Consider the following 27,991-nt stretch of genomic DNA (forward strand, 5'->3'; position numbering starts at 1 on the left):
CCACGGCGAGAAGAGCTAAGAGACGGTGAGGGTATTGATCCCCAATAATAACCTTCAAACCAGCTTTTACGCACACACACCCATCACATCACCCCTTCCCCCACAAGCCCTTCAGGAGCTGCATGCGGAGTGGGCACAGTGCTCTCCCCTGGCTCTCCAGAGGAGGCTAAACATCAGGGACCAAACTACAGAACCGACACAACCCGACCCCAGCCAGCTTCACTCCCACACTCACACCAGCCGTCCCCTTCCCATCCTCTCCTACCTGGATTCCATCTGCAACTCTCTCTCCGTATTCACTCACTCACTCACTCACTCACTCACTCACTCACTCACTCACTCACTCACTCACTCACTCACTTACTCACTCACTCACTGCCCCTATGCCTCCTTCTCTGCCTTCCCTCTCTCCCCAAATGTCCTCAAATCTAGTCATGATGGTATGAAAATAATTAAATATTGTACTTTAATTGTATAACAGCTAGTGGCAGTCTACGTTCTGAAAAGGATACTTCTGTATGACTTGCTCTTGGGCTCTTCCATGAAGAGAGCTTTTATGAACAATGAAATTCAGGGACCAAACACAGGATATCTAGACAAAAAAGGACACATTTTTGTCTTCTGGGTTTTCACAATGTGTTAAATTGTCATGTCTGTGAAACAAACTTAATAGAAAAGGGTACCTGGTGGTTATCAGCTATCAAAAGCCTGATTCATCATCTGCACAAATATGCATTAGTGCACAAAATTATCATGTCTTACTGAGCTACGAAATCACATAGAGGGATGCAGCCCAATAAACTTTCAACTAACACATAGACACGTATACTTGTGTAAAGTTAAATCAGGCTTTCTTTATTCTAACGGCTACAGTGATCTGGAGACAGGGATGTCTTGAGAGAGATACCTCAACATGCAATTTTTCATGGAGAATGAGAGTAATATATTTATAATTTGCATTGTACTGTATATTGTATAAACATGTTGTTAATTTTGGAAGATTTTGTAATTACAACCTTTATTTTTGCTACAAAATGCAGTTATTGTTATTGTTATTAGTTGAAAATTGCTTTAGGATTAATTGTGTACATATTTTGGCATCCACTGCAAATGATTTAAAAAAAAATATTAAGAGGAGAGATAAAATCCTCAGTGGAAATTCAGAAGCCTTATGTCACTCGTTATTGTATCAAAACAGCAGCCAGAGTATAAACATGATTCAAGTGATTTTCTAATGGTTTATAAGATCATGTATAAGGTATGTAATAATGTTCTGCTTACATTTAACAAATCATTATAAAACATTTATAAATGACTAATCAACCAGTTTTAAATTATTTACTAATGATTTGTATTAAAAAAGGTGATAATGGTCATTTATGGGTCATTATTAATAACTTCATAAATTATCTTATAAGCCATTAGACAACCATTTGAAATATTTATAAATACATAACTATTAATTTATAAATACAAACTTACTAGCTTATTAACATTTATAAATGTTACTTCCGGTTAAGTAGTTACTAGCTTATTAACATTTATAAATGTTACTACCTGTTGGAGCACACAGTCGGCCATTTAGTCAGCCTTAATAACCTAATTATTGTATGTATAGAGCCCTGCATGGTCAGGCACCTGTATATCTGTCTGACCTGCTCCATGCACATGCTCCCAGCAGGTCACTGAGGTCTGCTGACCAAGCTCTGTTGGTTGTCCCTCACACCAGGCTCAAGACCAGAGGCGACAGAGCCATTGAGTCTGTGGCACCTACTGTAGATTGTGGAATGTGCTTCCTCAGGACTTGAGAGCTGCAGCCTCTGTGGACATTTTGAAAAAGCAGCTAAATACGCTTCTGTTTAGACAGGTGCTTGTCAAATCAATTTGACTGTGTATGTCTGACTGTTGTCATGTTTCCTGTGTTTTCATTTGATTGATTATCATTTGTAACCTGTGTGAAGCACTTTGTGAGTCCTCTCTGTGAGAAGTGCTAAACAAATAAAATTGACTTAATTTCAGAGGCACGTAGCTCAGGAGGTTGAGCAGGGGATCGCAAGGTCCCTGGTTTGATCCCAGCTCCTGGCATTGGGGAAAGTATCCTTGAGCAAGACACTGAACCCCAAGCAAGCTCCAGTGTGGGCGGGGTGTGTGTGTGTGTGTGTGCGTAATAGTGTGTGTGCGTAATATAATCCTACTGTATGGAGTGTGTGTGTGTGTGTGTGTGTGTGTGTGTGTGTGTGTGTGTGTGTGTGTGTGTGTGTGTGTGTGCCCATGTGTGAGTGTGTGCACATTGTGTGCCACTGGCTGCTGTGGGTAGTGTGTAGTGGTCACTAATTAGCCATTTAGTTGGCCCTAATTACTTAAGAAAATCTGGCCCTGGCACCGTCTGCTCGGGGCCCCTGCCTGCACCTGTGCCAAATATGAACGTTGTCTGAGGAAAATGGAAACATACAAACATACAGAAGTTTGCTCATTTATGTGTTAGCTGGATATGTTGCTATTTTGTAGATGGCACCTGTTCAGAATGGCTGTCTATTAGTTTGGTTTAGTTCCAGTGATTGAAAATCTTCATTACTTCATGTTAAAACAATACGTGGAATGATTATGCCACAATTAAAGCTTGTATTGTCATGAGAAAACAAAAGAAAAGAAATACTTTACATGCCAATATGAGGGGCTTTAATGTACTGTATCAGGTGAACATTGCTGTGTTGATATTGAAACACTGTACAGAATTATGATCTGCATTGTGTTACTCACATTATGATGGCCTGAGATCTGCTAATAAATGCATTTAAAAACATCTCATTTGCGAGTTTCATGCTGATGTTCAGGAGAGTAATGTGTCCAGACGGCTCAGGACTGCATGCTCTATTTAAATTCACAGTCTCACCAGCAGTTTATTTATCAAAACAAGCTGCAGCCCTACACCCACTCTCTCTGTTCCTCCTCCTCTTCCTCACCCCTTTCCCCTACATCGTCATCCTCCAGAAAGTTTGTCTGTTCAGGATCAAACTTGCATCCATTAAAAGGCTGAGATGGTGCACACAGTTGTGTGTTCTGTGGGTCAGTTAAGCCCAGCATGTCCTAACCAGAGGGTTCAGAGTTCAGAGTTTTCCTCCATCAGCCTGCCAGGAAACTTCAGGAACAAGATGGGTTGAGAACCACAACATATTCCTTCCGCAAAAAATCACTAAGCTTGTATTCAAATGAAACGGCACTGCTATCCTGCTACTAGTACCACCTGATAACCGCAAAACTGAGGTCCCTGTCACATGACAGGAAGGAGTACATCAATGACTACATCAATTATCAGACACCATGCATTAGAGAATGCATTTTCATCAACGGGAACGGCACAGGAAGTTATGACAAAGCTGTACGAAGCCATTCTCTCTTCATGTTGACCTTGCCATCTTTGAAACACATTTGTGGTGACATGCGTAGGAGGAGGTGCTGTTCAGCCTGGTGCTGAGTAGAGAACCAGGCACGTGTGTTCGGAGAAAGAAAAAAAAACATTTCATGCTGGTAATGAAAAGTGTAATGAGCTTCATCGGGCTCGGTCTCATTTCCCTGTTGCTGGCTGGAGGAGGGGAGAGGAGTTGAGAGAAGAGGTTCGAGGGGGACAGAGGAGAGGAGAAGGAGATGGATATCAAAATCACTCCTCATGATCAGAGAGCTGTTGAGATGCTGGGAGAGAAGGGAGAGGGAGAGAGAGGAGAGGAGAGAGGGAGAGAGAGGAGAGGAGAAGAGAGGGAGAGAGTGCAGAAGAGAGGCAGAGAGAGGAGAAGAGAGGGAGAGAGAGGAGAGGAGAAGAGGGAGAAAGAGGAGAGGAGAGAGGGAGCGAGAGGAAGAGGCACAGATGGAGGAGGGAGAGAGGCTCATGTCTAACCAGAGAAGATGTGATAAAAGCACATTCCTCCTCCAGCACTTACATGAAATGAATGGTCTGACATGCATGGTCACGTGACCAAAACACTGGACAGTCACAGAGAGAGAGCGAGTGAGAGTGATAGAGATAGAGAGTGATAGAGAGAGAGCAGAAAGAGAAAGGGTGTAGAGGGATATGGATAGAGAGAGACAGAAATGGTAGAAGGGTGAGGTCAAGGGGGAGATATAGAGAGATGGCCTCAGAGGTAATTCTCTTATCAGAAATTTTCATTACAAACATGCATGTTCTGACTCACTGAAATCAGTTACACTGTTCATTAATTAATCCGCTGTGTAGTAGGAATGTCTTCTGACAGCTTCAGCTGTATCTCAGGGCACAGCTTGCAAATAACATAGTCTGTGCTATACCCTCTGAATTACATGGGAACACGTGTGTGTGTGTGTGTCTGTGTGTGTACTTGCTCTCTGATCCCTTTGTGCTCTCATACGACTTGTGGGTGTAGGCTGACAGGACTGTTTATTTACCCAATAGCAGCCTATTCAGGCCTTCTCTGCTTCGGCTAATTATGTGTTCAGATTAAATTACAGGACCTGGGGGCGGGGTCTTTATTCGGCCACACGTGACACACAAATTGCACACAGTGAGCGATGACATGGCACACAACACACACACACATGCAATTTTTCAGGCGTGGCCGGTGGAAGTTGTTCCCTGCATTTCTCCCATCCAAGCTGTCCTCCTCCAGGGGCAACTAGGAGCAGTGGGCAGCCATCGTTCATGGGACCAAGTCCAAGTGCTTAGTCCAGGTCTTGGTAAGGGACAGGACTGAAGAGCATCTGTTTTGCATATTTTTCATATTGGGTTATTTGAGAGGAAACCCTTGCAAACATGGGGAGAATTTGTAAACTCTGCACAGAAAGACTCAGAGACCTTCTTGCTGTGAGGCGACAGTACAAGGTACTGCATCACCGTGCCACATGTGAGTGATTTTGGCGTTCAGCGTCTTGCTCAAGGACATTTCGACACAATGCTGGGAGCTGGGATCAAACCTACAAATGATACAGAATGCTGCAGCACGAGTCCTCACTAAGACTAGACGAAGGGCACACATCACACCAGCCTTAAAATCACTACACTGGTTACCTATCAACTCTAGAATAGACTTTAAAATACTATTACTAGTCTATAAATCTCTCCACAGTCACTCACCAGAATACATTTCAGACATGCTTGTTAGGTACATGCCCAACAGACCACTCAGATCCTCAGGTACTGAACTTTTAACAGTTCCAAAAGCCAGGACCAAGAAACACGGAGAGGCAGCTTTTAGTTTCTATGCCCCCAACCTCTGGAACACCCTGCCGGAGTGCCTAAGAAGGGCCGAAACAATGGAGGTCTTCAAGTGAGATCTCAAGACATACCTTTTCGACCTAGCCTACAATCACTAGCCAGGACCGTGAGACATAGAAAGGCAGCCTCAAACCTACCTGTGAATCCTTTGCATTGGTGTATATCCTGCTATGCACTGTATGTATATCAAGTAGTGTACAGAAGCTGGTTACCCTGAAACAGGCTTGTTCTGTTCTGACATCTGTGTTGCTTCAATGGCTCAGCGTGCTACTAACCGTTTTCTGCCTCCCCTAGTGCCTCTCTCTCTCCCTCCTACCTTCTAACCAGGTCCAGTGGATGCCCCACTGTCACCAGCAGACCACCCTGAGACCGATAGATACCCCTGTGTCTGCTGTGGATGTCGTAGCATTTAGTTAACACACACACGTACACACAGACATACACCAGCCCACTTCCGGCTTTAGGCCTGGGCCAAGGCAAACACACACCAGTATCTGCCATGTCTCTCCGATGTTTTTAGCCTCTCTTACTCTGAAAATGTAATTTAATGTAATTTATTGCTTTATAAATGTTCTTAGCCGGTAGACAAACATACTCCAGGAGCTTGCTCGATCGCCTTGTTGAGAGCGGTCAGGGAAGAATTTTACAGCTCACTTATCTGGCCCCCAGGTGATACTGTTTTTTTGCTTCCCTCTGGAATATGTAGGGGTGGGTCGTATGCCCACCTCCCTTGTTCTCTGTAAAGCGCATTGTGTTGCCTCTGGGTATGAAATGTGCTATACACTGGCTTCCTGTCTGTCAAAGAATTGACTTTAAAATACTGCTGTTGTTTTACAAAGCACTGAATGGTCTAGGGCCAAAATATATTTCTGAACTGCTCATATGCTATGAACCATCCAGACCCCTCAGGTCGTCTGGCACAGGTCTGCTTTCTGTCCCCAGAGTTAAAACAAAACATGGAGAAGCAGCGTTCAGTTTTTATGCTCCACATATCTGGAACAAACTTCCAGAAAACTGCAGGTCTGCTGCAACTCTTGGTTCTTTTAAAACAAGCCTGAAGACTTTTCTTTTTGCCACTGCTTTCTAAGAGGAGTTATGTTTATCTGTATACTGCACTGTAACTTTTATTCCTGTATTCTATTTGTCCTGCTTTTTGTTTTAAATGTCTATAATGTCTTGCTTTTTGTTTTAATGCTTTTAATTTGTCCTGCTTTTTGTTTTAAATGTCTATAATGTCTTGCTTTTTGTTTTAATGCTTTTAATGTCTCATGTAAAGCACCTTGAATTGCCCTGTGGCTGAAATGTGCTATATAAATAAACTTGCCTTGCCTTGCCTCTGCCTATACAAATAAAGCTTTGATTGATTGATTGATTGATTGATTGAGTCGATGATAGACAGTGGTGCAGAGCATCCCGTGTAGATACGGCAGCAGCGTTGTTCAGTGGGCTTACATAAGACCTGGAGCGACCATCATTTGCAGGTGGAAGCACAGCCATGGAAGAGAAATGCAATTTTCATGCTGGCTGCATTTGACACTGCCTATTTCATCTGGCAGTGAGGATACGAAGAGAGAATCCATTTACCACACGAGCCAACTCTACTCGGGTACGGTCGGGGGAATAGACGTCTCTGTGGAACACCTAACCGGCTTTCCTGTCTTCTGATAATGTGGGGATTCCGGAAGCTATGGTGAAAAAGCAATAGAAGGGGTGTGAACATGGAGGAATTTCTACCACTGGATAAAGCTGGACCGAATGGCAAAACGCCCAGTTTCTGTGTAAGAAAGAAAAATGGAAAAACACGCCTTTGCCACCGAACAAAAAGGAGAGGCCTTCAGGCTTCTGTGTCATTCAGACAGAGATGTACATTTTCTCAAGTGATTGGAGCTACAGTAACGTTTGTGTGCACTGTGTTGGCATGAATGTGCGTGTGTTTGTGAGTATTTGTGTAAAAAACAGCAACATTGATTTGAGATCTTCACAGCAGGGCTTGAAGGGATATGAACACCCCTGCAGGAAGGATTGGATGGAGTCATTTTTGTATTATGTAAAGCTCAGAGACATCTCGCTCTGTGCATCATAGACAACGCTCCTCCAGCTCCCCTGCTCTCCGCCCACAGCAGTTTTGACGTCTGACCTGAGATCTCTGATCCCCCCCGCAGCTGCCGAACACATTCTGACACACTCTTGCACTCTCACCCATAAATGGAATGAAACGTAAATCAATGAAACGATGCCGCCAGCAAAGACATACTGAGAGCCTTGGCATCTTGCTCTGTTATTTTATTCTCTCTACTTGTCAGCCTAATACATTTTTAATTGTTTCACTAAGCTCTCGAGGGGAGAGGTGTGTGTCAGAACCGATATAGTGCACAGCACCTGGGGCTCTGCTCTGTTTTTGGTCCTGGCAGGAGCAGGTGAGAGGTGGGTGTACTCTGGGAGGAAAGGGGCGCCGCACTCTGGGCTGTGTGCGTGTGTGCGCGCGCGCTGGCTCAATCACATAGCTGAAAGGTCATGAAATATGCAGCGTGGGGGTGTACAGTATCATATGTCAGTAGTTGAACAGGAGTATTTGAAGATACCAATACATTTTCATGCTCCATTCATTATGATAAAACAAATATTTTTCGCATTTTTCCAGTAGTAGGATTCTTTAACCTGGAGTTTAACCTGTGAAGGAATTACTTCCATTCAGCAAACGGAAGGTGGAATAGCTGTGTACAGGGTAAACCTCTTATATAAGGGACACCACATGAGGCACAGTAATGAAACACAGTACTGAAAGATTTACCCTGGTCCCGTCTGCTTTTCCTGCATGCATGGTCAGACCATTCAGACAGTGACGCCATCATGGCTGGGAATTGAACAAGGGTCCTTCTGGACGGCAAGATAGCATGCTAAGTGTGAAATCAGGCTGAACAGAGGAGCAAACATTCACGTCGTCGCAATGACTCCTTTCCGTCTGCTATAGGCTGCTATAGTCTGCTGTTAAAAACCAATGTTTCTAGGTCAGTGCATCACAGCTCCCTGATAAGCAGCTGGAGGAACAATCGCAAATACAGATGCCTCATAACTCAGGGTTGGACGTCTCTGTCCTCTCCCAAATCTGGTAAGTTAACGATGAAGACTCTCTTTCTTTCTCTCTCTCTCTCTCTCTCTCTCTCTCTCTCCAGATAGGCTGTGTCACACGACCAAGCAGCTGAGGGACAGAACGTCCTGTCAGACTTCAGATACTCTACCTGCAACCCCCTCCCCCACCCACCCCCTGCCTCCACCTTACATGCCATCTTGATTATCCAGCCAGCCGTCAGGTTGTCACCACAGACTGGCCTCAGAGCAGCACTGGAGAGCATCTCCCCCTCCACACCCAGCAGCAACCATCGCACATGTAGACTAGCTGTTCTGAGGTCAGCTCCTCCAGACCCATGCGGGTAGGCTACTGATGATGCTAACATCTAGATATAATACCTCCTCCTCACTAACTTATCACTACTCATGATGGCACTCATGATTACATGATCACACGGATTACTCATGATTTCCTAAATGAACACCTAGTTGGGATTTCACTGAAGACAGCTGTTGTGGTCGTAGAAACTGTGTATAGAGTTACATAGCCTGTATAGACTCCCCCAGTCTTGTTAGCTAGCCTGTATAGACCTAGCTAGCGTGTACTCCAGTCTGTCTAGCTAGCCTGTGTGGACTACTCTGCTCTCTAGCTAGCCTCCACTGTCTCCTGGGCTCTAACACTAGCTTGTATAGTTCACGCTCTCCTGGGCTGATGAAGGCTAAGGGCCCCATATGGCTTTGCTGCATGCCTGCATGTGTGTGTGTGAATACACACACACACACACACACACACACACACATACTGTACACACACACACACACACACACACACATACTGTACACACACACACACACACACACACACACACACGCACACAGGCATGCGGTAAAGCCATATGGATTCATTGGAAATAAAAATGAGTGCACCCAAAATACCACGGTCTGGCAAAGATCAGATATAGATCGATAGATTAGACAGCCAGACAGCCAGCCAGAGATAGATAGATAGATAGATAGATGGATAGATAGATAGATACCTCTTCACTTTTCCCACATTTTGTTGTTACAGCCTTATTCCAAAATTGATTAAATTCTTTATTTTTTTCAAACATCTACACACAATACCCCATAATGAGAAAGTGAAAAGTTTTTAGACATTTTTGCAAATGTATTAAAAATAAAAACTGAAATATCATGTCATCAGTACAGTGTACATATGTACAGTATATACTGTAAGTATTCAGACACTTTACTCAGTACTTTGTTGAGGCACCTTTGGCAGTGAATACACCCTCAAGTCTTCTTGGGTATGACGCTACAAGCTTAGCACACCTGTATTTGGGGTCTCGGCAGATCCTCTCAAGCTCTGTCGGGTTAGATGAGGAGCGTCACTGCACAGTTATTATCAGGTCTATCCAGAGATGTTCAATAGAAGTCTGGGCTCTGTCTGGGCCATTCAAGGACATTCACAAACGTGTCCCGAAGCCACTCCTTTGTTATCTTGGCTGTGTGCTTAGGGTCGTTATCCTGTTGGAAGGTGAACCTTCGCTTTAGTCTGGGGTCCTGAGCGATCGGAGCAGGTTTTCATCAAGGATCTCTCTGTACTTTTCTCCGTACTCTCTGTACTTTCCCTCTATCCTGACTAGTTTCCTAGTATCTGCCACTGAAAAACATCCCCACAGCATGATGCTGCCACTGACATGCTTCCCTGTAGGGATGGTATTGGCCAGGTGATGAGTGGTGCCTGGTTTCCTGTAGGGATGGTATTGGCCAGGTGATGAGTGGTGCCTGGTTTCCTGTAGGGATGGTATTGGCCAGGTGATGAGTGGTGCCTGGTTTCCTCCAGATGTGACGCTTGGCATTCAGGCCAATGGGTTCAATCTTGGTTTCAGCAGACCAGAGAATCTTGTACTGGTTTAGTTAAGACACCTACTGGTTTAGTTAAGACACCTACTGGTTCAGTTAAAGGGCAATGCTCGTTTTTGACAACCTGGACCTTATTTACGACATATTATAAGAAGTTTGACTCACCGAGATCACTTTTGTGTAGTTCGGAGGCCTGTAGAAGAAATTTAAAATCCAGTGCGAGCCAGTATATCCATGTAATGACGGTGATCGGGGCACCGAGAATGCAGTTTCTCAAAATCTATTTTCGGCCGCTAAACGGTTGTTTTCATCAATCAGATTGGATGAATCGACAGTTGAGATTCCTCAACGCGAGGCATTGTTGTGGTTTTCAAATACGGGGTCTTTAGCCTCTGTAATATGATCTTTACACGCCTTTCCCCACTTGCTCCAGCACGCATGCGCACAGGCCAGCGCGCAGACTGGCTATTCTCCGGCTACACTCGCGGCTCACATTCTCTGCGCTACGATCGGATTGTTGCTGGCGAATGACGACGACAATATTCTCGGCACCAACAACGATCGTAGCGCAGAGAATGTGAGCCGGAGAATAGCCAGTCTGCGCGCTGGCCTGTGCGCATGCGTGCTGGAGCAAGTGGGGAAAGGCGTGTAAAGATCATGTTGGTAATGGTTGGTTGATAAGGTCTCATCTCGTTGATGTGCAGTCATGTATGGAGACGGAGAGAGAATGTGGTCTGGCTGGTCACCATGGTGTGATGTGGCAGTGCATGCTTGAGTGTAGTCTGTTTATCTCCTCCCCTCGTTCTCCTCCTCCTCCCCTCGTTCTCCTCCTCCTCCCCTCGTTCTCCTCTTACTCCCTGGTGTCTGTGATGACTTCAGATGTCTGTGGCAGGTTACATAACCTCATACTGTATGTCAGACAGACCTTCCACTGCTCTGAAGCACTCACCAGTCATCAGCTTGAAAGCGTGTATGGAAGTGCTTGTATAGGCGTCTGTGAGTCATACATTACAACCTACGATGATGAAGAAGAAGATGAAGAAGATTGGCCATACAGCATGCACAAGTGCACTTGTGCAAGTGCAGCATGCACAAGACTCAAATATGTGTAGTAATGGGCGACACAAAGAACGGACACATACACACACATCAGGTCTCTGCTTTTAACCCATTGCAGCAGAAATTCTGTATTACCAAGACCTTAGCTGACCTCCTTTAACAGACTGTAGGATAGGAAATCAAAGACTTGACTGTGGAGATTACAGACTACAGAGAGGAGTAGGACCAAGAATTCCAATGTACCTGTATTTGTACTGGATCTCCTGAACTCTTGATCTTCTTCAGAAGGATGAGCAGGAGGGGTGACAGCTGTGACCTTTTATATATTTATTTGACCTTTATTAAGCCATGGGTGCCCATTGAGACCAATGACTCATTAACAAAGGTGCCCTGGTTACACAATACAGCATAAGGCAAGGCAAGACAAGTTTAAATAAAAAACATCAATAAAAAGCAGAGGCAAAAAGTCTTCAGTCTTGATTTAAAAGAACTGAGAGTTGCAGCAGACCTGCAGTTTTCTGGAAGTTTGTTCCAGATATGCGGAGAATTAAAACTGAATGCTGCTTCTCCGTGTTTTGTTTTAACTCTGGGGACAGAAAGCAGCGTTGTGCAAGACGACCTAAGAGGTCTGGCTGGTTCATAACGAGCAGCAGATCAGAAATATATTTTGGCCCTAAACCATTCAGTGCTTTATGAACTGACAGCAGTATTTTAAAGTCAATTCTTTGACAGACAGGAAGCCAGTGTAAGGACCTGTGTGTAAGTAAAAATAAACACACACAAACAGCAGTTTTTCTACTGACCATATTAATAATAATCATTGTCAATAACTTGTATGTTCCAGTCAGGCTGTGAGGGTCTGTCTAACTTACCTTCACCTAGCAGCTGTCCATCCCTCCTGACAGTTCTTCCAGCTAAGCTGTTGTATTCATGTTTTCAGTATTTTTTTGCATCTCATCTCATATACACTTAATTGAACACCCTGCTCACAACACTGATGAACTAAAGCCCACATTGCATTTTCTATTGTGTATTTTTTTGTCATTTATTATGGAATAAGTATTGGTTAAATCTTAGTCATTGTGTCCTTTCCCTCCTTAATTATATGTTCATAACAGTACATTTTACTAAGCAGTGGTTGGCTCATTGGCTTAACCAGAATGCAGGAAATTAAGTTTATAAATATACTTTTCCTGGGGGAGGGGGCTCTGATCGGACTTAAAAAGTGGCCTGACTGGGGCAATATTTTGTGCTATATTGCAGGTGCAGGTGGTCTGAAGAAGCCATCATGGAGCCTGTTTGTTCTGGTAATCAGTCTCTTGACGGTGGAACAGATGGTGCCTCCAGTCAGCACACTTCAATCAATGATGTTGTCGTAGAAGTACACAAGCATTTGTGTGGTCAGTCCCCATTTCCGCAGGCACCTCGGAACGCAGAGGCGCGGTTGTGCCTTCTTCAGGATGACTTCCGTGTTGTGGGTCCAGGTTAGGTCATCAGAGACCTGTATCCTGAAGCTGTTGGCTCTCTCTGCACACACACTATCAAAATCTCACTGAGTTTGCAACTGTTCAACAGTTCAAAAGTACAGGAAAATCTACAGAATTAATGTAGATGAATGCGCTGAGAATATAGGGTTTTCTGTGTTGACACACACCCCTGGGATTGGACGGAGGGCTTCACTGTCCATGTTTGATGACAATCGAGAGATTGGATCGTGTTCAGCCTGCAGCCAGGATGATTACGTCCAAGCCAACTGAACCAAAAGACTCCCCTCGCCTCCTGTTGGATCCCTCTATTTCTCTTCTGAGACACATTTATGTAAGAATCAGTTTCCTGAAGTTAAACTGCAGTTCAGTGGCTCTGCTGCTGTATGTTCAATGTTTCTCTGTTGAAAAGCACTTTGGGCTGCATTTAATTGTATGAAAGGTGCTATACAAAGTTTTATTACTTTATTTATTATAAGAAAAACACAAATATCACAGGACTCCAGGAAAGGTCATCTATAAAACGTGAGGACTGTAGCCGTAACTCATGAAGGTCAAACTGGATATTCTTGAGCTCACTAGCCTGGACTAAGGAAGGAAGTGACAGAGATGGAGAGATGTGGGGCATTGTTACTAAATTAGACAATTTGAATATTTGTGCTCCACTAGCACTGTCGCCAGCAGCCACTATTGAACAGAATATGACGCACTTATGAGTGGTTCATGGGCAGAAAGTCCATATGTGTTGGTGTTTTCTTTTCTCATTTGTTCATTTGCATGGTTCAGGAAAATAGAGCAGCTTGGTCAACATGTTTTGCTTACAAATTTTGCATGCAGATCTGAGTAAGAGTGTGTGTGTGTGTGTGTGAGTGAGAGAGAGAGTGTGTGTGTGTGTGTATGTACGGTGTGCAAGCGTGGGAGACATTGAGGGAAATGCCATGGGTTTTCAGTTTTAGCTCTGTAGCTCAGGGCCCATCAAGACACGTCTCCTAAACACAGCTGCTGCTCACAAGAGTCACACCACCTAGGAGAGACTATGAACCCTTATGAACCAATTATGAACGCCGTAAGAAGCCTCTGTATGAAGTGGCCTAAACTAGTGTGCCATTCATCTGAATATGAAAAGGTAAAAAATCTCCTCACCTCTCTCATGTCCCACAACCACATTCAAACAGAGCAAACATCTGAGTCTCCAGTGTGTGTGTGTGTGTGTGTGTGTGTGTGTGTGTGCATGTGTGTGTGCATGTGTGTGTGTGTTTATCTCCCAGCCAGCCCTCTGTCAGCAGCTGCATCATACAATAACCCTGCTTTTGGGACAGAGTAAGGACATGCGGGGCTGTCTGTCTGTCAGTGTCAAGTCTCAGTAGACCAGAGGCCCACTGCACAGCTGATCCAATCATCATCATCATCTGCTTCTCAGAGCTGTGGCAGCCATGTGACCAGCAGGACTCCCAGTCCCAGCCAATCGGGTGTCCGGGGCCTCCAGGAAGTATGAATAACATTTAACTACCTATAGTGCCACATATCACATAGCTACTGTATGATCAACAAAACCAATCCAGCCCATGGTTATTGTGTCTGGCTTGGTCCGTACATGATTGGCTGAATTTAACTGGGGTTTAGACCGCAATTAAAATAATTGCCATTCGAGTTTGAAATGGTGAATCATACAGGTCAGGTGCTAATGTCTCATCAATGTCCTGTAGTCATTCTTTGTTCTGTAACTAAAGGACAGGGCATCTCATTTTCTGGCTGAATGTTCAATCAATCAATCAATCAAAGCTTTATTTGTATAGCGCATTTCATACCCAGAGGCAACACAATGCGCTTTACAGAGAACAAGGGAGGTGGGCATACGACCCACTCTCTACATATTCCAGAGGGAAGCAAAAAAACAGTAATCACCCGGGGGCCAGATAAGTGAGCTGTAAAAATTCTTCCCTGACCCCTCTCAACAAGGCGATCGAGCAAGCTCCAGGAGTATGTTTGTCTACCGGCTAAGAACATTTATGAAGCAATACATTGCATTGAATTACATTTCAGAGTGAGAGAGGCTAAAAACATCATAGGGGAGAGAATATTCTACGGACATGCTACATCATCCACAGTAGACACAGAGGGTATCTATCGGACTTCGTGAGGTCTGCTGGTGACAGTGGGGCATCCACTGAACCTGGTTAGAAGATAGGAGGGAGAGAGAGAGGCACCAGGGAGAGGGAAGGCAGAGCAGGGTTAGTAGCACATAGAGTCATTCAGACCACACAGATATTGAAACAGGCGACCTGGGGCAGGGGCAATGTTAGCCAATCAGACATCATAATAGCAATCTACGTGTGCTGTTTGAGTCCACTCAACACAGTGGGGTGTCCTACACCACAACAATCTTAATTCTTGCTTCTATGACCTGGAATTCTTGTTAAAATGGTTACTTGGGCTGTGGGCAAGAGGCTGGCTTTCTTCCGTGTGCCTGCTTGAATGGATGTCAATTTGCCTCCAAGACCCACTATTTCAAAACACAGAAATTCACAATGGATAATCATGATGTGAAAATGCTAAGGTAGAGCTACCTCTACATCACCGAAGAGAAGATGATGCTGGAGTCACAGGTGTTACAGGTGTGAGGTCGATGCCTGAGGGGTATTATTCTCCGTATGAACTGTCTGTTACATGTTCTCATCCCGCACAATTCAGTAGTCACTTTTGAAAGAAACACAAGACAGAAAACAGAGAAAAGACTTCCCATTTTTTGAAAATTAAATTAGTTTTAATTAATTGAGACTTGTACTCAGTCGAGACATCCATCAAGACCACCAGATAACTCATCTTTATTCTAATCCTTAATCACACAGACATTACATCCCACACTTAATTTTATGAAACAGCTTTTTATATAGATTAAAATAGGATGCGGCCACTGCATTGCTCAAGACACCCGAGCCTGCCTTCTATCACAACTGTCCGCTGAAACCCATTATTCTTCTCTGACATAAGTCTGTGCTTCTCACCACAGCGCATCATCTCCACACTGCCGCTGGCTAATTAAACAGTTGGCTGTCTCCTTTTACTGCTATTAACTGACACCCACTAAGAGATGATATTTTCTTAATGTCAAAGCATTTACATTTCATCTCCGTTTCCTCCTCTGTACTGAAGGAAGGGTAGATGTTAATCGCCTGGTAAATTTTTTTGACAAGATAATTGCCTCTTAATGGCAAGAGATTGTACCTTTAAATATAAAAAATCTGGAGCAGTAGAGTTAAAGTTTAAAGATCTGCAAAAGACAGTTTTACTTGTGTGCTTCAGTGACCCTCATGCACAAATAACACATCTCAGGACAGAGAAGACTTTATATTATTATCCTTTTTGGAATTGGTTTTTGACATGTTGAGATCTATTGGATTCTGTCTGAGCTGTTCAAGATTCACTGTTTCCAATCCATGTCTGTTTGCTCAGTGACGACTCTGATCTTGATCTAAGGGTTGCTCAACGGAAAATGTTGTTTACTGGTTTCATGTCTGCAAAAAAGACGATTATATGCTCTCTCCAGAGGATTGTAAACCTTGAATGCACCACTGCCAGGCTGAACAAAGCAACACCCGGTACAGTTGATGCTTGGAAGTCTCTTTCGTCTGATATTTCTCTGTTTTTGATTGCAAGATAATATGTTTGTGTAATACTGTATGTTTGTTCACCCAATATGACTGAGGTGTCACATTTTCTATGGCTTGTCTGCCCCCCTCCCTTGTTGTTTATGGTGTCATTTGGTGTTGTTTTTATTTTGTAGAAGCAATATCAATTTTGATCACAAAAAATAGAGCTATTGGGTTAATGGGTTCTGAAAGAGTTAAATCAAGCACAAGCACAAAGTATTTGAAAGTATTTCCAAACCGTAGTTGACCCAGGCTTGTTTCCAATACTGCTTTGGTACTGTACATGCACAGGCTTTACATTACTGTGCGCAAATAAACATTCTTACATCACAAATAAAATATAACATTAATGAAACCCAAATTTCCCCTCCTGGGGATCATTAAAGGTATATCTTATCTTATTTACAGTATCATTACATGGCCGGTAGTTACGTGAGCAGCCAGAAGCCGTCAATAAAGGCAGGAAGTTGGGTTCCGCAACATCACTTCCTCCCTTCCTTGGAGGAATCCCTAATTTGCCAAGACTGGATAGGCTGACAGCTGTTTAGAGGAACACATGATTTCACCTATACAATTGTGTTAGATCTGAGATTGCGTCAAGGAGGAGAGCAAAGATGGTTGCAATTTTGGCAAGTTCTGAGAATTGGGCCTGTGACTAGCCAGTGGTGCCAACGACCAGTGTGGGGCCCTCAGAGTCTGTTACTACACGGTGTGTCTGGTGATTCTGTGGTTGGGAAGTCCTGCCTGTTTCTCTGTGGTCTGCGCCTACTGCCTCCAGTACGCTGCTGAATCCTTGTTCCCTGTGAAGCGTGGATAGGTACGAGTTAGGAAACATCCTCTACATTACAGTACATTATCATATAGCTGACACTTTTATCCAAAGACACTTACCATAAGTGCATTTAACATAGGAAAAATCTGTGTAATACTACTTGCCAGTGCATCTCCTTTCTACAGTTGCAATCAACATTATTCAACCCCCATTGCATATTAGGCTTATTGGCAAATGTCTCAGCTGTTTGCAATAAACAAAGTAGACAAGAACAGTTGAAATAGTTCAATAAAACTAATATTGCAATGGTTTTTATCCAATTTCAACATAAAATGCTACTTTTAATCACTACTGCAGTCTCAAAATTAAATCTGTCACAAATCTGTAATCTGTCACAAAATGATTATACCCCCTGTCTCAAGCACACCTGATGCCTCTAATCAAAATTATAAGTCAAAAGAATTGTCCAAAAAGTTCAGAGAAGAGATAATTGCCTTGCACATACAAGGAAAATGATACAAAAAAATAGCAAAACCACTGTATGTTCCTAGAGATACAGGATAATTTGCATGTTTAAAGTTAAAGGAACAGTGGCTACACCACCTGGACGTGGCAGAAAGAGGAAGCTATCAGCGGCTGCAACCAGATTCCTGAGGAGGCAAATGGTCAAAAACCCCAGTGACTGCAAAACACCTACAGCAAGACTTGGTGACAGCAGCCCTGAGGGTTCAGTTTGCAGTTTCTGCAATAACTGCACTTAGTTTGCACAGTTTTTTGACGACGAAGTCGTAGAGGGGTTACATGCATTGAATGTAGAGGTCTAGTAGAGGGGTTACATGCATTGAAATGTGTCCAAAAATAAATCTTAACCTACACATACACTCACTGTATACATCCAATACTCTATACGCACGATCTATCCATACTCACTTAAGAAGCTGTTCCAGTTCTCGTTTGATCTTGTTGACCACTGGTGGCCCCTGGTAGATGACAGCAGTGTACAGCTGGACCAATGACGCGCCAGCTCGTATCTTCTCCATGGCATCCTGCCCGCTGGCCACACCCCCGACACCTACGATCGGCACCTTCCCTGTAATTTGGATGGTAAACACAGGTAAATAAACAAATAACATCCTTGTCGTTTTGTATGTATTTTCATACATGTCAGAGACTTATTGTGAATTAGTTTAACTTCAATCAATTAGTAAATAACGTTTTTTTCCCTGAATCTGAATTTGGTTTGTAATTCTGGTAAGATTTCACTGGCATCATAGTGCTGTGAACTTAGTCAAGCCCAGCCATAGACAGCGCCCTACCTCTGGTGAGACTGTACATCTCCCTGACAGTCTGTGTGGACAGCTCCTTCAGGGGCCTGCCGCTCAACCCCCCCATCTCACAGCTCTGGGGGTCCCGCAGGCTGTCCGGCCTGGACACGGTGGTGTTGGACACCACCAGACCATCCACACCCAGCTAGACAGGGGGAGGTAGGGGGCAGATCAAGATCAAGATCAACTTTGTTGTTCCCCGAATTGAATATTTGGCCTGGACTTTCAACCATGCTGCAGCCGTGAAAGAAAGTACAACAAATATTTAGGATATACAAATACAAATGTGTCAGTACATGAACATGCCCTAGTGCATCCATACGAAGATACGCCTATAAGGACAATACCCCTATAAGGATACCCCTATAAGAACAATAAATACCCTCGTCTCCCCTGGTCTTTTCACTACTTCATCCGACACCGTTTAAAAGTTTTACTGCAACAGGCATAAATTAATTCTTATATCGATTTAGTCTGCAGCGATGAACCCTGAATCTCCTCCCAGAGGGCAGTAGCTGGTACTCAGAGTGCAGAGCGTGGGAAGGCTCACTAACTATCTTATTGGCTTGTCTATGGTAGGGTAAGGGCTAGGCTTAAAGGGGTAGTGTGCTATTTTGAAAACACTTGTTTTCACTTCTCCCATGGAAGACTATGTGCAAGTCATGCCAAAAACCTAAAAATATTCGGATTGCGATACATTTCACAGGAGAGCATACTGAGACTGGTAAGATTACACCCTGTGCTTCCTGTCTCAGAAAAGCACATTCTTCATACTGTAGTTTTTCAATTTCAATTTATGTATGCCCCATTGACATTCATTGTAGCCCAGTCAGAGCCTGCAGAAAAACTACAGCTCTCTCAATACTGGAACGGTCAGTGAAATTATGCTCTTCAGTCGAGATCACTTTAGTCAAAATTGACCCATTTATTTTGCATGCAGCAAATACAGCATATGAATATTGGCGGTGTGCTCTGTTCGGGGGGGCCCCTTTCCTTCCACAGCATGTGGAAAGCGCGATAATAGGGGGAGGCGAAATCTAGTTGTTCCCCCCAGCTTGGCCCAGTGTGCCGGAAGAGGGAATGGCATCGATTTAGCCCCCTGCCTCTATTATGACGATCAAAGTGGGCCGCGATCAGGAAGTCGCTTGGAGGTAACTCAGCCCACTAAGACCATAAAAGAGAGCCACAGGGGGATTACTGTACATTATAGTATAGTATAGAGTTCCTAAGGAGTACAGCCTAGAGTCTCAGCCTCTGTGGTGACCGGAGGGACCGCTGGATGGCCCTTCGGAGATGTTTCGGCCCCCAAGATCACCACGGAGAGCCACAGAGACTAAGCAAGTGAAGTTCCCCGGCTTCCACCAGCCGACGCATAGTGTAATACCAGAAGAATGCAGCAATACCCCCAGAACAGAGAGCAACGATGACAACAGAGATGACATTGACAGAACACAGGTGGAGCAGGGGAGGAGGTGGGGCGAGCACACAGACAGCAAGCGATCAGCAGTAATGGCAAGGGCGAACAATAACGTTATAATAAACAAATAATGTTTCGAGAGCTTAAATACATGCGCTCTAGCATGCTGGACCAATGCTATGACAGCTGACAGTCAGCTGGTACTGTAGGTTGCGTCATTACGGGGTGTGACTGATTAGCCTCTGCCAACTAGCCCGGCATTGACGTCTGTGCCTCGCCTGAAGTTGCGTCGGAGATTTCATACTATGTTTCAAATTCATGGTAGACAGACCACAAACAGGGCTGTCCAATGTCCAAAATAGCACGCTATCCCTTTAACCCTGAATCTAGAAGGTTAAGGACGTCCCTAATGTACTAATCATTGTTACAGAGAGTCGATTCATGACCTTTTCTCTTGATGTAGGGCCTACTTAAAAGGCTTTCAGAGTGTACTATAGCATCCTAATCGTTCCTTGCACGCTTACGTGACTAGCCTCCTTCTGTATACACATATGTTGGGACAAGATTAGACTAACCCTAGCTTACAGTACATAGACACAATTCAAATATTTGCTATGCTTTTATCGCTCCCTCTCTCCCTGCCTGTTCCATTAATTTCTGTCTCTCTCTCTCTCTCCCATGGGCAGTGAAACACCCCTGCCTGTTCTCTGTAACTCCCTTTAAATGAAAAAAGAGAAGAGAAGTGGAGAGAGGAGCCACAACGCATCTAAATGAATTTGTTGAATAACTTGTCTGGTGGTGAGGGCCTGAGGGAGGACAAGGCTCTGAAGAGGATGGCACCACGGAGGCCGCCGCTACGTGAGCTGGCTGGAGAGCAGAGCTGACAGAATACACAGGCCTGGAAGTGTGGTTCAACGGTGACCAGAGTGCCCCCCTGAATCATAACTGTGGATAGAGAGCATTCAGACAGGTTTTATAACGGATGCCCGTGCTAATGCTTTTACTAGAGGCACATTGTTGATAGTATAGCCATTAATAAGAGTAATGTTAGGATGATACTAGCCTGACACTCATTGGTGTTGCCGAAGGAGGCCCCAGCGATTAGTTCATCTCCTAGCAAATCACGTTGTGCATTCAGAGGACGCTGATTGGCCTGGTTGGAAATCCAACCGAGATATCACTCTGGACAAGAGCTTTTCCAGACCTTAACACACCTTAATCGCGTTTCGAAAAATTCTGATTCAGAGGCTGGAGCCAGGCTAGGATGATTCCACTGTATCACTATGCCTGTTATATGGATATTGCTCTTTATACAACGGTATAGATCCGGTCCATTGTCTCTATTGGTCAGTTTGCATTCCAGCCATGGCGATAACCACGATATCCCCACGCTAAAATGGAATGTTCGCACACTTTAAATATCAATCCACCTCTTATTAGTAGCCGTGGCAGTGTCCAGATCAATGTTTACAAAGATGTGCTGTAGCATTGTCGTTGCCTGGCAACGTTCCCTTTTTTAGCGGAAGTATCCACTAATGATTAACAAATAGTTCCATTAAAAATACATTTTAAAGTTCGTATTGTCTTTCTTTTTGAAATATTGACGGATAAATGTGACAACCGTTGTATAAAAGCATTATGGAACTCGAAGCCGTGGGATGTCACGGATATCTCCACGGCTAGCGGGGTGTGACTCCGCTGCGCGTCGTGCCTAACCACTCCTGCTAGCCGTGGCGATATCCGTGACATCCCACTGCTTCTCGTTCCATAATGTTTTAATATTCAACAGTGCTCTCTATTTCATTCTATGCACATCTGGTATGCACATACCAGATGTTTGTTTAAGATCATTTTTCAGCTCAAAGCAAAAAGTTAATTAATCTCACGACTAGTCCCTAGTAGGTGGAGAGTTGAATCACTAATCATAACTTTGCAGTGGCAGGAAACGCCTGTGAGCCAGAAACCTTCTTTATATTCTCTTTATATCACATTATACAACACTTCCCTGCCTGCAAGGCTCAACTCTGACCTCCATGATGACATCAGCGATGTCTTGCTTGTCCTGGGGGGTGAGGTCAGGGGCTATTTTCACAAGGACAGGAGGCTTGAACCCCTGCTGCAGGGTGTCACGCTCCTTCAGCACCTGTGGGCAGGGGGGGCAGACATACAGATATATATATGAGTCAACAGACACAACAGACAAAAATGCTAATGCATACTCAAGCATTGTGCTGTGACATGATTTTTGTGCGTGGCTGTAAGCCAGCGCACCTAGTATAGCGTTTGTCTGGTTATCACTCCCTCCCTCCCTCCGTTACTCTGGAGGGAGGGAGGGAGTGATAACTGGACAAACGCTAACCCTAACCCTAAACAACTGACCACTCACCACTACAGTACATCCTCTGACCCTTCGGATTTAGAACCTCTTAGCCCAAACCACATGCTTCTACTTAACTCCCAACCAGTTCTCCCTCCTGGTGAGTTTTCCAGGGCTGACTCGTACACCAGGCGCCGGTGGAAACAGATACAGTACCTGGCCGACTTGTTTTGGAGGAGGTGGACACAAGAGTATCTAACTCTTATGCAAGAAAGACAGAAGTGGTCCAGGGTTAGAGAGAACTTCAAGGTTCGAGACATTGTGATGGTAGTTGACCTGCTGACCTGCTGTCCTGCAGCTATAACTAGACTTTGTTTTCCGTATCTCAGCAGTGCATTTGTTCTTTATAATAACATAATAAAAACAACAATTTTGTTTATCCTCGTATGTCTTTGACTGGTATTAGAGCTGAGGCTGTGTGTGTGTGTGTGTGTGTGTTTGTGCATATGTGTGTGTGCGTGTGTGTGTATGAGACAGAAAAATCTGTAATGTAATGTTGCAGTGCATATTAAACTGTGGTGGAGAGACTATTTCAAACTATACTCTTTAGTATTTCATTCACGCTTCAGACTATAATATTGGGCCTTTTGAAGGACACATTTTCATTACAAGAGGAAGAGAAGGGGAAGGTGAAGGAGGAGGAAGAGGAGGAGGAGGAGGGGGAGGAGAGAGGCTGGACCCGAAGAGGAGGTTGTTTTCCTACCTTCTGCAGTAGCTGTCTGAGCTCGGTCTTGCCCTGCAGATCTCTGAGGCCGGGTGTGTTGGGACTGCTGACATTAACCACCAGGTAGTCCGCCAGCGGGCCCAGCCCCCGGACCCCCTCCAGGTAGTCTCCCGTGGCGTCTGGGGACAGTTTGTTTTTGCCCAGGTTGATGCCCAGGGGCAGGCCGGCTAAAAACACACAGCAGGAACAGAGGCGGACAGTGGACGGTGTGCGTCATTGTCTGAGAGGTCAGACGCCTGAGTCAGCGCTCCCCGAACCCACCTACACAGACCTAACCGTCTCTAGGGATTAATCCACATACACAGACGTAACCATCTCTAGGGATTAATCCACATACACAGACCTAGCTGTCTCCAGGGATTAGGGAAGGTGAGAGGCTCTCTCTTTTAGTTTTACCGGACTGGGCTTGGGCCTCTGCTCTGCCAAACTTACAGACAACACTGACCATACTACCGGTCAGACAATTAGAGTTGAACAAGTTCCTCCCAATGCCAAGACCACAATGATGCTCTAGAATACATCACAGGAACAGTGGAACAAACACTAAATAAAAACAACAACTTTTTACAAAAAAGCTATTTAAGAGGCTTTGCTGGCTTGGTGTTCATCGCCATTAAAGAAATAAACAACACTATGTCAAGCAGTCAAGCTGGGAGCCTCATCTGCAAGTATTTGTGCAATGGATCAGCTTTACTAGAGTTGAGACTTAAACACAGCATCACTGAGCTTCTCCTAAAGAGGGTATTTCCATATGAAATGTGAGCAGATGATTACACAAGGGTGTGCGGTCTGATCCCGACCCAGCCACTTCTCAGCTCTACACTAGGTCCTTTCACTCCCTCTGACTAAAACATGATGACCCACTCAGCCAGGAAGGCTAAAAGACTGATATTACCATTAACAATCCTACTACTCCTAATGCTAACCATCATCATCATCATCATAAAAGACTGCAGCAATTAGTCAACCTGACTCTATAGGGAGAGGTTGTATTGTTGTGTGTTTACCTTTGGTGAGTTGAGCCTGGGCTGCTTCTCTGGCTTTCAGCTTCTCCTGGGCGGCCTCCAGACCACAGCTGTTGAAGCCATACCTGGAACACACACATGTAACACACACAACACATCAGAGGGTCATACACAATACACACCCACACATATCAAGGAGAAAATACTGGAACACAGAACATATTTTACAGTTATATAGTAGTCAAGTTTCAAGTCAAGTTTATTGGTCACATGCTACTGCTGTACATCATACAAGTATAAAGAACAGTGTTTTCCCGTTAACTCCTAGATTGTGCACACACAAAACAATGTAAAATGGTTAGAAAAAATAATAAAAAGATAAAGTAACAGTGCAATATATCACTAATACAAGATAGAGAATAAAAGAGTGCAGCAATATATAGATAAATGCAAGGTACGAATTATAAATTATATACTGTACATAGAAGGAATGTGGATGTGTTGGGGGGGTATGTGAAGTTGTGCAGTTCAGTCAGTAGATGTATGAGTCCGGTGGAGGTATAGGTACGTGTATAAATATTTGCCTCCGCGCTGGCGACCACCCCAGATATTTTCAGTCACGTGTGTTCGCTCGTATGTGCTCTTTCGTTATTTAGCAGGATTTCACAAAAACTACCAGAGGGTTTTCACTAAATTTGGTGGAGGGGTGTAGCATGGGCCAACTTAGAACCCATTCAATTTTGGAGTAGATCAGAATCACTGGGTGGATACACAAATTAAAAGAAAACGTCCCTATACTTGGACCATCTCCCTTCACTTTATCCTTACTTCTTATATTGAGGTCTGTCTAACAGGAAATCCAGGATCGACTTGCAGAGGGCATCGTTTTGCCCCAGGACCCTGAGCCTGATGTTGAGTCTGGGTGGGGTTATAGTGTTGAAAGCTTAACAGTAGTCAATGAACTCCGCAGTCTCACATAACCCGACATGTTCCCCATGCTCTTGTCTGGGTGGGGGGAATGTGTCGAGTTAAGACAGACATTTTCTTACATAACTACCGCACCACAATGAAATTAAACACTCTTTCATTTCATACTGATTAAATGTACTCACTTGGTGTGGCTCACAGGCTGACAGGCTGTGGTGCTCTTTACTACAGGGTGGAAAAGCACTCTCTCATATTATTACAAGAGAAGCTCTTCTCTTTACGCTGTACACATACTGTACAAGCCTGTGCATTCTGGTCCTTACTAAATTGATTCAATTGTATGTATTTCATTTTAATTTTTACAATACACACAGACTCAATATGCTGTGAAGAATTTTAATTAGTGAGGCGAAAAGATTCAGACACTTGAATAATTAATTTTAACTGTTGCCAAAATTAATGACTACCATCTTTGTCCAACACCATGATTAAAGAACAAAACAACACAAAGAACTAAAAGATTCATATTTCCATCCCATTTTTTAAGCTCTGTGTGTGACAGTGTGTGTGTGCGTGTGTGTGAGCAGAATTTGGCATTCAAAACACGTAAGTAAAGCATCTCTCAACCCTGAAGAGAGTGGAACATTTGAGAAGCTTCTGAGAAGTGTGCTTTCAAATGTCAATGCCATCTTGTGTAGTTGTGTCAATATGCAGACAACTTACTGTAGATGTGTTCCTCCAATCATGTCATACACTTCAACAGTCCTAACTGATCTCGACTCCCCTTTGCAAAATTTGGGATTAGCCACTCCTGGCTACAATCTTCCCTTTGACACATAAAACATCACATTCTAACAACTCATGAATATGAATGACTGTGCAATGTGTGCATCTCATTTCACACAGCGTTTGCACACACATCTGCCTCTGAGCATTGAAGCAGGGAGGCGGAGGTGGATGAATAACATCTTGCTTCAAAAACAAAATGAAAAGAGGCTTTATATAGTAGAGCCTGTTTTAAGATCCATCCACCGAACATGCTGGGGGGACATGTAGGCCACATACTCCCATCAAACAGAGAAGGAACAGAGATGCCATTTGACATTTTTATTACTAACTCCATCCATTAAATCTACATGACAGACAGATCACTGTTGAGCCTGATCAGAAACCGTATTCACTCTATTCTTAGACCATTAGCACTTATTTATGAATATTATTATAACTGCCTACTGTGAGGGAGTCCAATCAAACATCTAACAACCATGATCAATATGAAGAGTTTCAATATTGCCTCCGGTGGTATTCAAAGTCCAAACGCAAACACCTACCGCTATCCCTGAAATCAGAGGCTGATATCCGGGCTCATGAAGTCATAGAGGGCTATTCGGGTATAAATGTTTTGGACATCCTAGCATCTACCTCTAGATCCCTCACCTGTTGATGACAGCCTGGTCTGTGGTGAGTCTGAACACACGGGGTTTGGGGTTCCCCTCCTGGGGTTTTGGGGTGATGGTCCCCACCTCCACGAAGCCGAATCCCAGGCGGTAGAGCCCGTCCACGGCCTCCCCGTGCTTGTCAAAGCCCGCCGCCATCCCGATGGGGTTCCTGAACTTGCGGCCCATGATGTTTACTTCCTGGAGAGATGGTATCAATACTAACAGCTCAAAAACAGGAACTGGAGTAAAGTGAGAGGTCCAATTAGCCTCGCCTGGAAGCCAGACTTCTGCGTGCAAAAAAAAACAACCTCTTTTTGAGGTACAGTCTGGATTTCTAGCCGCCCAGAACGATTTCAGTGGTACTTGCCTTGACAAACCCCTTCAGACAATCAGCGTAACAAAACCAAATCCAGTCGGAAGAACGGTGAAAACCTCTTTTACTCAGAGAAACTCAGCTAGTGCATACTCTTGTTCTTGTTTTTTTGTTTTTTATTAATTTATCTATTTCTGCAATAACTACACTTATGGCTGTTTTACCCGTGATGAATCGACTAGTCGACTGTTTTGGGGGATAAGTCGATGACTACAAAAATTCAGTAGTGGTGAATGCCCTAGTATATGGACAGGAGAACATGACTCAAAATCAGCACCCTGCACTCTTTTGTGACTATGGGCCTTGGACCATGATATAATCTGTGTCTGTGACAACCCCAGCCTGGTGAACCAGCCTAGTCTTTCCATCTCACGTTCTGTTTCACTTCCAAGTGAAGCACACAGCACAGCTGTCAGTGTGACTGACGAGACGAGGACACCAGGCTCACACACCCATACTGACCAGAGAGGCAGGGTCCCGGTAACAATTCCAGGGGACTAGCCCCAGACCAATCATCTTCACCGCCATGACGTGGGCTGTCTCCGCTCCCACAATCCTCTGCAGCAGGGGCATGAGCTGATTGGCGTAGAAACGCTCATCTCCGACAGCGGTGAGGTAGGAGACGAACAGGATGCTGCCAGAGCCGAGGATCTGCACCGCGTCCTTCAATCTCCTCTGAGGAGATAGAAGAATATAACTGAATAGTAAAGGAGAGAATAGAATAAAATAGACATGGAACACATCTTTATTCATTCTCAGGGGATGGGAATTTGACTTTGGCATCAACAGGTTGGCCAGTGTAGTACAGTTTACTATGATAAAGAACACTGTGAACAGAATACAACATCGATAGCACTAGTGTATGAACTTTAGTGTAAATCAGCTGTGATCTTCTAGACACAATCAATTGGATTTCATATGGATAATCAATAGGTAACACTGGAGTTCTGACATGATGTTGGAATCTGATGAGATCAACTTATCAAACATTTGAGTGAGAGCATGATTGAAATCAGTCGTTACCTAAAGCTAACGTTGCCTAAGTTACCCTTAGCTACATGAACGACCGAGCTAGCTGACGACCATTCAATGACAATGTTAACTTTATAAGCACTGCTTTATGGCTCGATAGCCGTCATTCTCTACACTTGCGAAACCTGCCCTGCTCTCTCTCTCTCTCTCTCTCTCTCTCTCTCTCGCAATTCAAGTCGCTTGAAATGAAATTAACGTTAGCGTGGTCTATGCTGTTACCTTCAGTTGTCCCGCCATGTATGTCACATTTAAACACAGGCAGGCACTAGA

The 27,991-nt window shown here is 44.1% G+C and overlaps 2 protein-coding genes across 2 annotated transcripts in view; one reads left to right on the forward strand and one right to left on the reverse strand.

Moving 5' to 3' along the window:
- LOC311308433 (adenosine receptor A3) overlaps positions 1 to 19 on the forward strand; it is a gene marked incomplete at both ends in the record, with an annotated part of 2,799 nt that extends 2,780 nt beyond the window's left edge. The window contains one exon of the mRNA XM_084437392.1: positions 1 to 19. This exon is cut by the window's left edge and continues 874 nt beyond it. Coding sequence (XP_084293518.1) covers positions 1 to 19 — 19 coding nt within the window.
- A 15,518-nt stretch (positions 20 to 15,537) lies between these two features.
- On the reverse strand, positions 15,538 to 27,984 carry dhodh (dihydroorotate dehydrogenase). Its single transcript, XM_084437121.1, has 9 exons — positions 27,941 to 27,984; positions 27,152 to 27,364; positions 26,315 to 26,514; positions 23,993 to 24,075; positions 22,965 to 23,152; positions 21,914 to 22,027; positions 18,459 to 18,612; positions 18,073 to 18,232; positions 15,538 to 17,170 (listed from the first exon to the last, which is right to left on the reverse strand). Exons 1-9 carry the CDS (start codon positions 27,956 to 27,958, stop codon positions 17,026 to 17,028), a joined length of 1,275 nt encoding a protein of 424 aa, XP_084293247.1. The 5' UTR covers positions 27,959 to 27,984; the 3' UTR covers positions 15,538 to 17,025.
- Positions 27,985 to 27,991: the final 7 nt, after the last annotated feature.

Source organism: Borostomias antarcticus (assembly GCF_949987555.1).
Source record: "Borostomias antarcticus genome assembly, chromosome: 4".
NCBI classification, from domain to species: Eukaryota; Metazoa; Chordata; class Actinopteri; order Stomiiformes; family Stomiidae; genus Borostomias; species Borostomias antarcticus.

Excerpts from the sequence above, each read along its gene's own strand:
- dhodh (XM_084437121.1), bottom strand. Across the intron at positions 18,233-18,458 it reads GATGTACAGTCTCACCAGAG|GGAAGGTGCCGATCGTAGGT; the intron begins GTAGGGCGCTGT and ends TCCAAATTACAG. Across the intron at positions 17,171-18,072 it reads GAACTGGAACAGCTTCTTAA|GGAACAAGGATTCAGCAGCG; the intron begins GTGAGTATGGAT and ends CACGCTTCACAG.